Below are 15,712 nucleotides of genomic sequence, written 5' to 3' on the forward strand. Positions count from 1 at the left end.
TTTGGGGATCTTCTGCAGAGGAATGGGTTGATATATTCCAAAATATAATCACTTAATGTTGCTTGTTAAGGTATTTCGTATGTGATACAGGAAAGAAATGAAATAAAACTGCTTAATTAGACCAGCCGCTGAACTGTAGAAGACTGATAATATTTATAAACTCGTCATTTATTAATTTGTCGTCGCTTTAAACTGTCGCTGCAACAGAAGCATTTTAGAAGGTTCCTTTAAGTTTGAAGGCTCAGACATGATGGAAGTGACCACTAATTGTGTTCAAGTTGTTGAAACTGCGAGAGAAAGAAGAAACAAACACAGAAGTCAAAATGGCCTCTGTGTCCTTTGTTTCTATGACTCAGTCCAAACTGTGGGTGTGTTGGCGATTCTTCTGCCTTATCACCCTCTGTTTGTTTCTGTGTGTGTGTTCAGTGTCATCTCCCTCATTGTGCTTTACAAATGCCTTCACTTTGTAGATCAAAGCAATGACAGACGTGTGTGTGTGTTAATCTGCAGAATTCAGAAAGAAAATCAGAAAGATTCTCAGTGCAAAACATTTAACCTGACGCAAAGTCAAATACTGCAACACCTTGAGGCGGAGATTACCTTTTTCCTGCATGAAGATAAAGTGTAATTTAGAGATTGACATTCACGTAGAATGCCAGGATGTAAAAGACTTTCTAACACCGAAGAGAACCACGTTGGACCTCTATAATAATAATAATAATAATGACGAATTACATTTAAAATTAATACATTTTAACTGAGTCAAACAAACACTTGACAGTGGATTTAGCATATATTTGTGCTTTATTTGATAAAGTTGATCTATTATTTAGTTCTTTATATGCAACTCAGCGGCCACAGCCACAATCAAAAGAGCAGCCCACTGTAACATGAACAAGTTTCAGGAAGAGACGATATGTCTGTGCACAAGAGGACAAATCGACAGAATATACTGACAGATCACAAAACCCACAAACTACATGAAACTGTCACATGAAGCAAAACACCTGTGCAGCTGGCTTCATAATAATAATAATAACATAAAGTTAAAAAAAAGGAAGAGAACATGCAATCAGAGGGAATAAAAACCTCCTTTCATACCTCATGGTTCAAACTGTCCTCCCCATAAAAATGACAACATTAGCTGTTTGTTCAGAAGCTTCAACCTACTTATGGTTCTGTTGGTTCTCCTACAAACAGTCTTGGTTTCTTTTAATCCTTAACCTTAAAGGACATGCCGGGCATTATTCTACATTCTCTTATTGTCAACAAATCCCATTAAAAAGACCCAAACCAACAATGTTAGTCCAACTATGTTTACCATCTTAGTTTAGCATGCTAACACTTGGTAATTAGCACTAAACACAACGTCCAGCTGAGGTTGATGGGAATGTCATTAGTCTTGCAGGTATTTGGTTCTGTTTATAACAAATCTAATCCATCTAATAGTTGTTGAGATATTTCTGTCCGGATCAACATCTTTAAAGCAAACGTTACTCAAAAGGGAGTAAATTGTGCATTTGTGAGGGACTATTTTCAGACGTGGATTAATACAGACTTGGTGCTCTAGAGGTTCTTTACAGCAGCGTTGCTCACTGATGTGTTTTTTTAATAGTTTATGGTTTCTATGACACACAGAAGAATGAGATATATCAGGCTTCGGATACACAGAGAGAAGACGGATCTATTCATTGTTGGTTTTGGTCTTTTCATGGTATGCGTTGACAACAACATCAACTCTTTAACCAAGTAGCGTCAGGTCACCATAACTACAGAGGAGGCAGATCAGAAAATGTTCTTATGGCTTTAGTCACACATACTCACATACGCAACAGCCCAAAATTCATCAAGCAGTCCTCGAGAAACCCCCCCCCCTAAAAAAAGCAAGTCATTTGCAGTACTAGCTACAGTAATGAGCTTATCTGCCCACTCCTTAGGTTGTACATCCTGCTCACTGGTATTGTCATTCTCCTGCATTCATGCATTTTTCTTAAAAACTCTGTTATCCATAATTTGAAATTTTGAAAAATAAAAAGGACAAAATACAGTTTGACTCAACTCTCACAGAAACCATTTCTATCTTATTGACTTTAATCCCCACACTGTCTTGTTTTTTTTTGCATAACATCTGAAAGGAATTATAAAACTGACAAAATACAAAAAAAACTGTAGTCTTTACGGACGTCTTCAGAAAGTATTGTGACAGAAAGCTATATAAGGGCTTTAAATCCTGAACGAAATCTTTTTACTTTCCCTCCCACAACACAGAATACAGTGTTAAATCTACTGCATACATTTCCTGTGAGATATACATAGAGAGATATATTTACACACAATACACTGTTTTTTTTTTTTTTTTCCTGAACAAAAGACAACAATGTGGGAGGCAAAAAAAAAAAAAATCAGTCCAAGTCAGTTTCCCCACATGTGGGAAACTGATGGATAATGTATATAAGTGTGATCTAAATCATTTACGTGCTTTTTTTTTTTTCTTTGTTGTTTCGTGTCCGTTGTGGCTGAGTTCTCTCTCCAATACCGTGTGGATTCCTTCCAGAGGATTATGGTAAACCTCTACTTCCGTTTTTACATTTCCTCAGGACCGCAGTGTAAGGACCTCGAGTAGAGAACAAAAGATGAAATATCATGAGATCAGTGTCATCATCCCACGTCTAAACAATCACCAGTGACTCTCCAGCTGCTCGGCCTAATGTACCCACTCCACACAAATACAGCGCGGAGGAGGATGCTGTTGTTGTTTGCCGCCTTTTGACTGAGTCAGCATGAATACACTGATGCCGTCTCCTTCCTGGGTGGATGAGGGGGAATCCTTCCCTCTCTGCAGCTCTCTTTACGTAAGTGGTCTTGTTCGAGAGGACTTCACACATCCCCTCTGTACGATACACAGTGAGCTGCTGCTGCTGCTGCTGCTGCTGACTTCAGACCGTGCACATTTCCAAATATTGCAATTAATCAGCAGAGCGACAAGAACATCTATAAACGGGCTCTGACACATTTGCACTGCTTCAGTTTGCAGTTTGGGAGCCGTTAGCGCAGCGCTTTCTTTTGCATTTTTACAAACTTGTGCGTCTGCAGGATGTTCGTTGAAACACTTAAAATGTGTAACATTTTATGAAGTTCACGCTTAAAACACATTAAAAGTGACGCTTTATATATTGTTTATATACAGTATGTTAAGTCGTGTGACACGATCCACTTAAACCTGCAATAACTGATTTATTTTTTTGGCCACTTGGGGGCAGCAGAAACAAGTTGTGAAGACAACATTGACATATAATCAGCTTTTAAGTTGATATTAGAAAATGAGGAAATGTGATTTTAAATTGCTGTAATCTCAGTCTCTGTTCCAAGAAGGCCTTTGGTGGGAGATGTGAATGGCCGCCATGACAACTGAGCCAACTCCATCTGCCGATGAGGACCTTGAGAGGCACTTGAAATCTCCAGGAAAGGCTAGTAAGTGGACCTTGATATTTTAAGATATCATTTAGATCTATAATTCAGGACTAAATTATCCAATAAAATCTTCTGTTATTAGTCCCTCATTTTACCAGAGGACACCGGGCTCTATACCTCCTCTCCAGCTGATGACTGAGCACTGGACGCTGAATAACTAATGTGAGGAATCTGACACTTTCCAAACCAAAATCAAACACACCACAAAGCCTTGGACAAGCAAAACCCTGATCAATGAATCAATAAAAGGTCAACAGGGACATTCGGAACAAAAACAAACACCATGTATCCCCTTCTGTTAGTCTCTCAGAGAATATCAAATCCTTTTTTACTCGATTTTTTAACCTTTTAAAAAGGTCCAAATCTGCACTTGAGTCACTGAAAACAACAGCTACCTCTGTTTTGGTCTTAATATCTGGAGCAGAAGTCAAGTTCTGACTCTTCTCCACCTTCTTCAGGATCTTCTTCTCCATCATCTCCCACACCTAAAGACACACATATAGTACATACACTTGTTTTATGATGAATCAGTGGTCACTTTCCCTAACCATGACCAAAAACAAACTCTCAACTCTAAAATGTAATTGTTTACCTTGCGGGGACCTGCTTTTTGAGTCCCCACAATGACATGAAAACCAGCACACACCCTTTTGTTTAAACAGTAAACAAAGCTATTTAAACCTGTGTGAATGGAGACAGAAGGAAATTGTGTCTAATCGTCCTGCAGGTCTTTGTGTAGCTGAGGGGTGTTTATTGCTTATTTATATATATGTATATATGTATATATATGTATCACGTGTAGTTTTTACTCCCAAGACTATTCATTTAAACATGTTTTTTCTAATCCTAGAAGAGTAGGCTATTACATCTGACATTTGTCTCCCCGTTGTTTTAATATATACCACCCAAAGAAATCATAAAATCAAAAGAAGAAGAAATATAACACAAAATAAATTCAAAAAGTGGGAAAAAAATGACTAAATATTCACGCACGGGGGAAAAGTCAGTATGAGTACAGTACATGTATGTTACTCTACTTAATCAGGAGGAGGGAAGTAGAGCTGCAAATAATAATCAACCCCATTATCAACTGATCTCATCCGTCACCTTCTTAACTAATCGATTAATTAAGAAGTCAAACAATGTCACAATCACAAGACACGAAAACCCAAAGAGACGTCCTCAAGCTGCGTCCATCACTTATTACATCCAAAGTTTTTCCCCTGCTGATGAAACATTTCTGAAAAGCAGTCCATCATCTTATTGATTGTGATATTTCCCACTGTTTGACGCGTTCATCTTCCTCCTCTACCTCGCGTTGACGTGGTAACACTTTACCGGAGCAGAAGTCGATGTTCATCAGCTTGGCCGCGAGGCCGTCGGTGTCGATGACGAGGTGGCTCATGCTCTCGTAACCGAGCTCCAGACGCTCCTTGTTAGAGGCTCTGGCTGTCGCTGCCATTCTGTCAACACACACATATACGGATTTTCAAAATAAGACTCAAGCATTTAAGTGAACCTGTCACAGTATAAAAGTTTGCATCCAGTCAAAAAAAAAGTGAATGCTGTCATTTGTACAGTATTCCAACTTTGGACATTTTGAAGTTGTGTTTGTTTAACTTCGCTAACTCGCAGGAAGTTTGTGGGAACATTTCTTCACATAGCAAAGACGAGGATTGCCGATATAAACAAGGTGCACTTTCATTCTACATTCTCACAAATTCATAAATGAAAACATTCAGCTACATTCAGACTCTTTAGTTAAGCATACTGAGTTAGACATCTTCTGACGGTTTGCTCTAAAATTAAAAGCAGTTGTTTGTCTTTTAAACAACATTTAGACAATGTGACACATTAAAAAGCACAACATGCATACTGGAGTCATTTTAGGTTAAAGGCTCCTATTCGGCAACCTGTGTAGTATTGATACGTCCAACAATAAATATTTAATCAGGCAAACGTCCATTGATGTTGATTTTAAATAAAAGGCCAATATTGGCTCGATCCATCAGCAGACACACACACACACACACACTCAGTGATCCATCTCATCCCCATGCGGCCGCTCGGTGACGACAGCGTTCACAGCAGATTTGTTTGGTTTTTCAATCTCTTGGCAACATGTTGATCATCTGCTACATGATGTATAGTGATGACTGTTAGCGCGAGGCAACACGGTGCCACACACCACACTGTCCTCAACGTAAACAGTGCTCTAATGATTCGCGCTCAAGGTTAGAAATTCATTTTAGGACTTTTTATGTTACAGGTGTCATTATTAGTTATGGCAAACACTTTTATTCCAGGTGTGTCCTGGGGGCATCGTTCAAGAAGCAGGTTAATATCTTAATATCTGGATTACTTTGTATTTCAGTATAATTAAATTAAATAGACAATGACATTTTCATCTGTGAAAATGCAGTTTCCAGTCTTTTATGAAACATTTTAATTAGAATATTTGCATTTGTGGCCCTCAATTGATCTGTGATATATAAGCAAAATGTGGAAAATCCATAAATATTCTAAATTATTTTTGGTTTAATTGCACCATTATATTATAGTAATAAACTTTGTCTACGATATTAAGGACTAATGGCCAACATTAAAGGAGAGCTGCATAGCATTTACACATTAAAATAAGTTTACTAGTCCTTTGAAAACAGCTGTATGATGTCTCGTGTGTCTCTGGAGAAGCTTTGAGAAAATGTTAAAGTTTCTAACAGAGAGCCTACGTTACAAACCGGGAGGATGGAGTTTGAAAGAAGACTAACAAAGGATGCAATCATATTGCATCATGGGAAATGTTGGATCCAGTGTTTCCGGAGTTATCGCTGTCTTTACTCTTTTAAGTTTGAAAAGTAAAAGTGTTCATAATACTGCACGGCCTCAGACAGCTGTATCAGTGGATTATTATCGCTGATGTTTTAATGTTTAGGTGGAGCTACTTTTAACGTAGGTCTTTAAAATCTGCAAAAATAACTTGTCAAATAAATGTAAAAGAGTAAAACGTACAAAATATTTCCCTCTGAAATGTAGCAATAATGGACATAATCAAGTACCTCAGGATTGTACTAAAGTACAATTACCACACAGTTAGTAATTATTAAATCTGACCACATTCACTTCATGCCAAACGTGAGTTTCACCACAAACAACACTCGACTTACTTTTCCAGTATGACTTTGGCGTTCTGTGAGCGACAGACAGAAAGGAGGAAAGACACTAAATTAATCACATTGTGCTTCAGTTCTCTGTGCCAACCACATCTGTCTGAAGTATTTGTCAGACGCGTCACCGTGTAAAATAAAAAAAAACACGATTTCAAGAAATACTGCCAGCTGCCAGAATGGCCTCACGGTGTTTACCACCTTCTTCCACTGACTCTATCTTCTTTAACACCTGCTTTGGCAGAAGATGTGGCTGAACATAAAACACAAGACACCTGAGGCTCATACTTTGTCTCTTTCACACACACACACACACACACTGTCTTTCCTCAGTGCAGACGGAGTGACGCAGACACGTTGCATCAGCAGTAAGGATGCTGAATTTAGTAACAACCTGCTTGTCTCTGCAGAGACGAGCGGGACTGAACTGAGGTTGGACCATCCAGCCGTCTGCTCTCAAGTTTGACTAACTTTTTAACTTCTGTCACGTTTCGCTCGACATCAAAAGCTTGTTTTTATTAAATGTATCCCGGGACATGTATATTACCTGTCACTAATTGTGGCATTTCTGAGTAATTTTCGTGTCCTGAAAACACAAATTAGAGCTCAACGTGACATTTTTCAATCCCTTGTTTTGTTCGACCAACTGTCAAAACTCCCCAAAAAAGATTTCTACAACTTTATACATAGAGAAAAGCAGCTAATCCTAACATATGAGAAGCTTGACCCCGTGGATGATTGGAAGTTTTGCTTAATACATGGCTTAAATGACAAATCGGTGACCTTTGTCTGTTAATTTTCTGTTGATTGAGTAATCACTACAATGCCATCAGCCTCACATCTTCAGGTTCAAGAGGGTAAAGACGAAATAAAACGAGTTCAAAGATGCTTGGACATCATTCTGAGCCAAACTCAGATAAATTCAAACCCTTGTGATGTGACTGTGGTGTTTGTCTTCATCACCTCACGCCGCCACTCTGTCACTCGGAGGTAAAAAGCAACAGTTGTAGGCGAAGATGTTTTTATAAACACAATGACAATGCTAGAGATAAATGACAGTAAAGTATTCGATGAAACGCTGCATAATTCACAACTTTATGGACTGCTGCTGTTAGCCTGCTAGCTCGCACAGTTTGTTTACAACCCTGCCCACGCTGTTTCCTGTCCCGCATGCTTTTTGTCGCGCCACGCTGATAAATATGCGCTCGTTAGAACAGGACAACTTCCCCCTTTTAATTAGCTCGTGCAGTTTGGTGACGTAGCTCTGCCGACTCCAACCCGAGCCGGTCCAATCAGCCAAAATAACTGAAAACATCTCGCGTATACAGCTGTACCACACCTGTGTAGTGGCTTTAAAAAAGGAGACACTGCACACGCTGTACACAGTTCACAGGTGGACTTACGATTTGCAGTATTAGTTGCTGTAAAAAGTAATTTTCATGTCTCCGTGATTTCGGATGTGCCTCTATTCGTAGCACAGAAACAAAAAGTCCCAAATAAACTTCAGTGGTGGTTAATAAAAGTCTCCACTAACTAATAATCTGATTGGCCAGCTACATAAACAAGCTGATGTTTCAGTTTAAAATGAGTCTACAGTTGTTGACACGGTGGAACGTGTGTGTGCGCACGTTTTCTCCATCAGAACACGTGTTTGTACATGTATGTGCATGTGATCAATTGGTTGATCGATACAGTACACTGGCGTTTGTGCGTGACGATACTGCCTGTGTCTTAAAGTATGCATGACCAGAGGCCCAAGCTGTCCTCTGGGGGGGTTTGTGGAAGCAGAGCGCCCGACCCGGAGGCATCGCGCTAGGATCGCTGCTCCTGTTTCCCTCCTGCAGCTCATCAATAGCAGCAGCAGATACGACCAAAGGACTACTGAGCATGTGTGAGTTTGTTTAATTAAAAAACAATTGGGGAGCCTGACATTTATAAAGCTGTGGTTCCCAAACAGGGGGTCGGGACCCCTTAACAGGTGTTCCAAGATAAACCTGATAGTAGTTTTCCCCAGACTTTCCACTTATATTTGCGTTTAATTTTCAGGTTCTAATCTTGTGAATTAAACACATTTTTACCTCTTTGGGTTTCTAAAAAACATTCAAAAGTTTGGGAAATGATCATAAAATACATGTCATGCACATCATGACCCGATCAGTTACAATCAAACGTACTGGAGGGGGAAAATAATCATCAAGTTAATATATTAATTGCTGTTTCATAAGAGCTTTCTGCACACTAATAAAGTTATGTGGGGGAAAATACTGAATTCTTATTTCGGTGTATTTTTCTTGGTCTTAAAATAATCATGTTTAAAGATACAGAGTCTAAAAAACATTTAAGATACCAACCATGTCCAGGTAAAACCCACCTGTCCAATCCTCTAATTGCACCTGATCTGAAGTGTCCCCCACCTGTATGAACAAAGCCATGTGTGGCTCCTCCATCGACTGAATGGCCGACTCCACCAGCGTCACCGCGGCCTCCAGGTCGTCGCTGTGCCGCCTGATGAGAGCTCGAACGCGCTTGAGTTTATCGTCCTGGTGTTTGGTAATGAGCCCCACCAGCTCCTGCTTCCGCTCCTCCAAGATGGCCACCAGGCTGTCAAAATGGTTGGCCAGCTGTTCTTTCTGTCGCTTACCGTTCTCCTGAGGTGACAAAGACGATTCTTCATCTCAACAAAGTTACAGTATTTAAAATAGAGTATTTAAAACACCTGCTCACTCACTCATTTCAATGTAGAGCCACTTTAGGGCGCTCACTGTACACCTCTTATGTAGAGAAATATCACATAAGGACTCTTTATTGGCTGATACATAAACAATAATACACAACAAGGTGTCTTGATATATGAAAACAACAAAATGAAGCAGAGGAGAAGAATGCGAATGACAATGTTTGTATTAAAGCAGCTGGATTCAGACATCAGATCTCACCTCGAGCAGTTTTTCCATGATAGATCAGTGTGTGTGTGTGTGTGTGTGTGTGTCTAACCTCTGTAGTGCGGCAGATTTCTTCCATCTGAGAGATGACTGCCTGGATGTGGTCGTTACTGGCGACCAAGATGGCGATGCCGTCGCTCAGCTCCGTCTGCAAACATTCACAACACCACTGACATTAATTCAGGCGCCGACGTTCCTCTGAAAACGATTGAAATTTAAGGAAATTAGTTCATTAATGTTCCTTTAAATTCTGTGAAAGTGTGAATTGAGTTTTTTTTTTAGTCTTGTTGTCTACTTGTGACGTATACGGCTCATCCTCTGAGTGAAATAACAATAATGAAACGTATCTCTGCAACACTCAATAATAAACTAAAAATATAGAAGTGTATCATACAGATTTGTTGCACAACATAAACTAAAAAACGAATATGTAACGTGTACATGCGTGTAATATTTACCAAATCGTTTGAATGCATTGTGTAAAAGGCCCACATCAGACTCACCTATAGATGGCGCTACAGCAACATGATGAATTTAAATGGCCTTAAGTTAGTGGACGTATGTCTGAAAGTCCAAATATCACAGAGAAGATTTTGGTTTTATCCCTAAAAACCATGACAGCTTTTAACCAATCAACGTTCATCTGTAAATATAGGATTATTATACAGGATTTAAACATTTTCTGTCATTGCAAAGACACATTTAGAGGATTGTGCAGTGTTGGTGGAAGAATGCACTCTGAGAACTTTCTAGTTAGTAAGCCCGTCACCACCTAAAGCACAACAACATGAGTCACCAGCATGCTTCTGTTTAGAGTATCATATGACATCATGCACAGTTATTATAGTTTGTCACAGCTTCTGTTCAGTTTTAGTGTCATTTATTAGTTATTAGTGTATCAGACATTCTCACCTCTATAGTACGTAGGCCCAAATCAAATCTCCGGCTTTTGTTTTTCAGATTAACCTTTGCATGAAGACGGAGGATCAACAACTTTCCTCAACCTCATCTAAATTTCAGATGAGTGAATCAGAGACGAGAGTGAGAGATGGAGAGGCCGGCGCTGAAATGTCAACAAAGCCAACTGCTCAATAACATGCCGGACGCTGCCGCCGCCATCTGCATGACAAAACCGCCGCGCTTCGTCTTTGCATGACTTTGTGTGTCACAAATGAGCTAATATTCATGTGACATATTTGACTATGCATTAAAACCTTAACTGGATGACCAGATAACCAGGCGCAGTGGTGGAAAGTAACTAAGTATTTACTCAAGTACTGTACTTAAGTACAATTCTGAGATACTTGTACCGTTGTGTTTAAATTTTATGCTAGTTTATACTTCAACTCCACTACATTTCAGAGGGAAAACTGTACTGAACTACATTTGACCTGTTGTTACTAATTACTCTGTAATAAGCATATAGTATAATATATAATAATAATAATAATAATGTGCTGCATAGTGAGTACTTTTACTTATTTTCAGTACATTTTCTTGCTAATACTTTTACTGAAGTTTGATTTTGACTGCAGGCGTTTTACTTGTAACAGATTATTTTTCTAAATTGTTTCATTTCTACTTTAGTAAAAGATCTTAATACTTCTTCCGCCACTGACCAGATATGCGTAGGTGTGTCCTGATTTCTGTGGTTACACGCAGTATTTATTCGTATAGTATGCATTTGCGCTGGTTGGGAGGTCAGTGTGCATCTTGTTTCACCGGGACACAAACAGAAAAGGAAGATTTAAAAATAGATAGTAAGATAGATAAAGGCCACCACATGCACATGCACTTTTTGGGGAAATGTTAGTGTTTAGACTATCGTATACCCTCTCTGATGGTCCTTTGACCTTTAAACGAGCTCCGCTGCTCAAAATCCTGCCAGCTCACTTCCAACGCACAGCAGCAATAATGCGGCTGAGTCTCTTGGTTCTTGTTTTGTGTGAAGTGAAGTTGATAACATTGATTCTTTACCTTCTGTGTCATATAGACGCTGCTGAGCGGTGCCACCTCGCAGTCTTTGTGTTTCCCGAACACTTTGCACATGGAGCAGGTCGGCGTCTCACAGGACAGACAGTAGATATTGATCTTCTCCTCTTCGTGTTCTTCACACATCAGCTGCTGCTGCTGCTGCTCTGGCTTCATGTTCACGAGCCTGGAGGAGACAAAACGTATAAGTGGAGCATCAAAGGTTCACGCACAGCTTCGTTTTTCTTCTTTAATTTTTGAAACTTGTTCAGGCTCATCCCACAAAGCAACATACAGCAAACGTGGCATTTTACAGCTCTTCCCTTACAATCCTGTTTTGAAGCTCTTGTTCGGACCAAAGTTTAACTGATGCAGGTGATTTTCAGTCCTTTTATTTTAAAACTAAACGGATATGCGTGTACAGCAAGATGGAGAGAGGGTGGAAAAGTGAAGTGAACCAGAATGAAGTACCTTGAAGCACCTGGAAAGTTCACATGAGGAAGAAAAACTCGTGCATTTTTCACCCAGAAGTTTTACTTACAAGATAATCTAGATGTAGCTTATTTATTCTTTTGCAAAAAGAATGCAAGAAGCACAGTCTTGTTTGCTTCTAGCCATCATTTTAATGCACTTATAATGTGCTTAAAATGCCCTTAAAGGATGCATTTGTGGCATAGTGTCCACAAGACTTGGCAACATGGTTAAACCAGATTAGTTTATTTCTGTTATTGCTGACGTGTTTCGACGTCAGCGGTTGATGGAAGAACTACACGAAGAGCTTTGGCTGAGATCACTGTTGTCTCTTTGCCACCTGGGATCCAAGAGGGTGTCACTACTCACAAGAGTAGACCCATACAGTAGAATACGTCCAATTCATTTATATTTGTGTTTTCTTGTGGTTTTACTCCATTTTCCTCCCAGATTTGTCACTGCCACTCTGCAATGCATATTACTCTTCCAATGCCAAACATGTACTTAACGTACAAGCTGAAATGAACAGCCAGATAAACACACACCACTTCCCAAGGCTGCCTTTAAGGACCTCACATGGAAGTCACAGTGGTACATTGCAGGCAGATGGGACAGAGATGGCACTGGAACAATGGCGCATCCTAAAAAGCAAAGCTTATTTAACGGAAGCAAACATTTATGCAAGAAATGCTCCTTTGTACTCTGATGTAGGTGTCTCTGACATAAATGATGATTAAGTAATGAGATTTTTTTTTTCCACACATAAAATAATGATGAGAAAACACAAGTTACAAAACAATCACATCTATTTTAGCCCACACAGATAATGAGGGGACTCCTGTCCTTCTGTCTCTAATGAACGCCAACATCTCTCTTCTTTACCGGTGACTCATTTAGCTTCTATTTTGGAGAGCCAAATCTACACTGAGGACGACTTAAATATCAGTGTAGAGTTGTAGTAAGCGTGTACGCTTATAAAACAGAGGCAGATGGACTGAAGAGGCTTCTAACATTTCACTTTTTATACTAATTTGTAAGTAGCAACAGACAACAAAATGCATTTTAAAGCATAATAATGAACAAAGCTATGACCAAATTCAGGTCAATTTTATGTAACGCTTGCTTAAATGAACTGTTGAAGTTATTAAATATGCAATAGGTCGGTTCACAAAGCCTGTGAAATCGCAACTCCCTGCAGTCACAACTCAGCAAAACACCAAAAAGTGAACAGAAGGTAAGCTCCCACCTCGAGATGCAGGCAAACATTATCATTTAGAGGTTGTGAGCTTTAACATCTGAGATGAGATAGAGATGTTAAATTATGTTCAATTAAATTTGTGTCCATCTCTGCCGCTGACAGTAGTTATCTGTCATGTTATCAACAAGTCCTTTTACACTTTTGAATGATATGTATAAATTAATTCATTCCATGTTTTTCTTCTTCTGCTTCTTTGACATTCCTCACCTTTCTCATGTGTTGTCCATGCACACACATCATGTCTGTAGCTTGTGGTCAACAACCAATGCATCAAAATGCAAATATGAAAAATGGCATTCATCGTCTGAGGGGCAAATGACCCCCAGCGTGTTGTGATTTAAAACGACTGTATACGTGATGTAAAGTATCGGTTTGTCACTACTTACTATGAAGTAATGATTACTGTGATTTTTCTATCAGCCTCAACATGTTAAACTCCTTAAAACAAGAGCAGAAGGACGGCTGGATCAACTCTGCATTACTGTCAAAGAAAGTAAGAAACCTGGAGGCAGTAATGGAATACAATGCTGCTCTCTACTGGTAGTCACTCGCCATTACAACAACATGCAGATTCTATATAAAGACTTAATATAATTACTGACAACAGCTGGGAAGAAGAATAAATCTGTCATTTATTTAATACATTTAAAATGTCAATCATCAGGCGCAGTGTATTTTTTCATCTTGTGGTTTTTGCTAATTGTTGACAAATACTGTACATTAATAAACACATTATAGTGTGTTATAAACATGTATTAAATGTTTATATAGAGCTTATAAATGGTAAATAAGGGGGATTAAAGTCAAGTTTTTCGCCTTTTCTTATTATTGATTTACCCTATACCTCCCCCCCTCCTGCACACACACTCACCCGGAGGACTGCTGTCTGTAGAGGTCTATGATGTTCTCCACTAGCAGGTTCCTCTGCAGACCGTAGACCCCGTGGCGGTCCAGCACCACCTCATGGCGGCACGACGGACAGCGAAACCGGCTGCCACTGGCGGCCATGCTGGAGGGGCCGCGGGACTGCCACAGAGGGTTAATAGACTGGGTACAGAGAGGAGGGAATTAAAAAGTAGTATTACTTAGGTCTATTCAAGAAAAACAAATGATCAAAGGAAGTACCCTTTACTCACTCACGGACCTGGATTAATAATATGTCGTCTCTTTTCACAACTTATGTGATGCACATAGGCTGTGAAGGAGGTGTCAGGGACAGCCCCAACAGCAATACTCTTCTGTTTAGCCACGTTCACAGCTATTGTGCAGTCTAATCCCAGATTAAAGTGAGATTTTGCAAAATTCCTTTGATATTTGGTTGCTTCTCTTCGGTGGGTGCGGATGTGATGCTGACGACAAATAAAGCGACAATAAATAGACCTCATTGTTTTCACACACGTCATACATGTTCATGTCTTACGTCTTAAAAACATCCAAAAGACACGAAACAATTGTGCATCATCGTCTTTGTTATGGTGTGTTTTTTAGCCATGTTTGTTGGAACACACTGAGCATTTGGAATGAGAGCTTGGAAATGGATCTAGTTTCTATAGACATTTTCCTCTTAGATTCCTGTGGGAATCCACTGTAACTTGTATTTAGCTTGGATTGCCACGCTAACTACAAGTTATAACATTACACGTGCCACACACATAGCAAAGGAGAAAGCTGCCATCTTTACACGAGTGTTTGATTCTCAAAAGATTTAAATCTAATTGAAATACAACCAAAATTTGAAATAATGACGGGTGCTTTAAATTTGTTCTAAAGAATCCTGTAACCCCGTGAGACACAATCTCACCTGGAAGATGTCGTTGGCACATTTGCGGCAGAGGTTGTGCTGGCAGGGCAGGATGACCACGGGTTTGGAGAACATCTCCAGGCAGACCGGGCAGATCAGCTGCTTCTCCAGGTTTTCCATGGTGGCTCCTCTGCCGGCACCGGGCCCAGAACTGCCTGCTGATGGAGGCTTGAAGCCGGGAGCAAAGTTCATCACCTCCAGGGGCGGTGGGTAAAATGTCAAAGACAGCAGAGGATAACAAGCAGCGAAACACAAGGTGGTTGGGGGGTCTTCTAGCTCTTTCTTCTTGAATTCAATATCCTTACAGGTCTGTATTCATCAGAGGACTTTTTCTACCATTCTACCCTTAAAAGATGTCTGCGTTGCTGGTGTTTTTAATCGTGTTTTCACTCCGTCTTCTGTTCCAGCTCTTACAGCGTCTCTTCCCCCAGCTGTCCATCCCTTTACCCCCCATGCCAGCCTGTCTAAACCCCATGTAAAGACCCTCCCATATCCCCTGTCTCAGCCCCACAGCAGCCTGTTGACTGTTGATATTTTTAGCTCCTCAGTTTGTTCTGGCTTGGGTTACTGTCTAAACTGCGTTCCCCAGCCGGGCCACTGGAAAGTCCGGGCGTGGCAGAGGATCACAACA

The 15,712-nt window shown here is 40.0% G+C and overlaps 1 protein-coding gene across 1 annotated transcript; it reads right to left on the reverse strand.

Annotated features, from left to right (window-relative positions):
• Positions 1-3,879: 3,879 nt before the first annotated feature.
• trim54 (tripartite motif containing 54) lies at positions 3,880-15,375 on the reverse strand. Its single transcript, XM_070925652.1, has 8 exons — positions 15,082-15,375; positions 14,152-14,327; positions 11,558-11,738; positions 9,633-9,728; positions 9,053-9,286; positions 6,639-6,661; positions 4,810-4,934; positions 3,880-3,956 (listed from the first exon to the last, which is right to left on the reverse strand). The coding sequence occupies exons 1-8, from the start codon at positions 15,271-15,273 to the stop codon at positions 3,880-3,882; spliced, it is 1,104 nt and encodes a 367-aa protein (XP_070781753.1). The 5' UTR covers positions 15,274-15,375.
• Between the last annotated feature and the right edge of the window lie 337 nt (positions 15,376-15,712).

The sequence above is a fragment of the Enoplosus armatus genome, chromosome 19 (genome assembly GCF_043641665.1).
Source record: "Enoplosus armatus isolate fEnoArm2 chromosome 19, fEnoArm2.hap1, whole genome shotgun sequence".
Lineage (NCBI taxonomy): Eukaryota > Metazoa > Chordata > Actinopteri > Centrarchiformes > Enoplosidae > Enoplosus > Enoplosus armatus.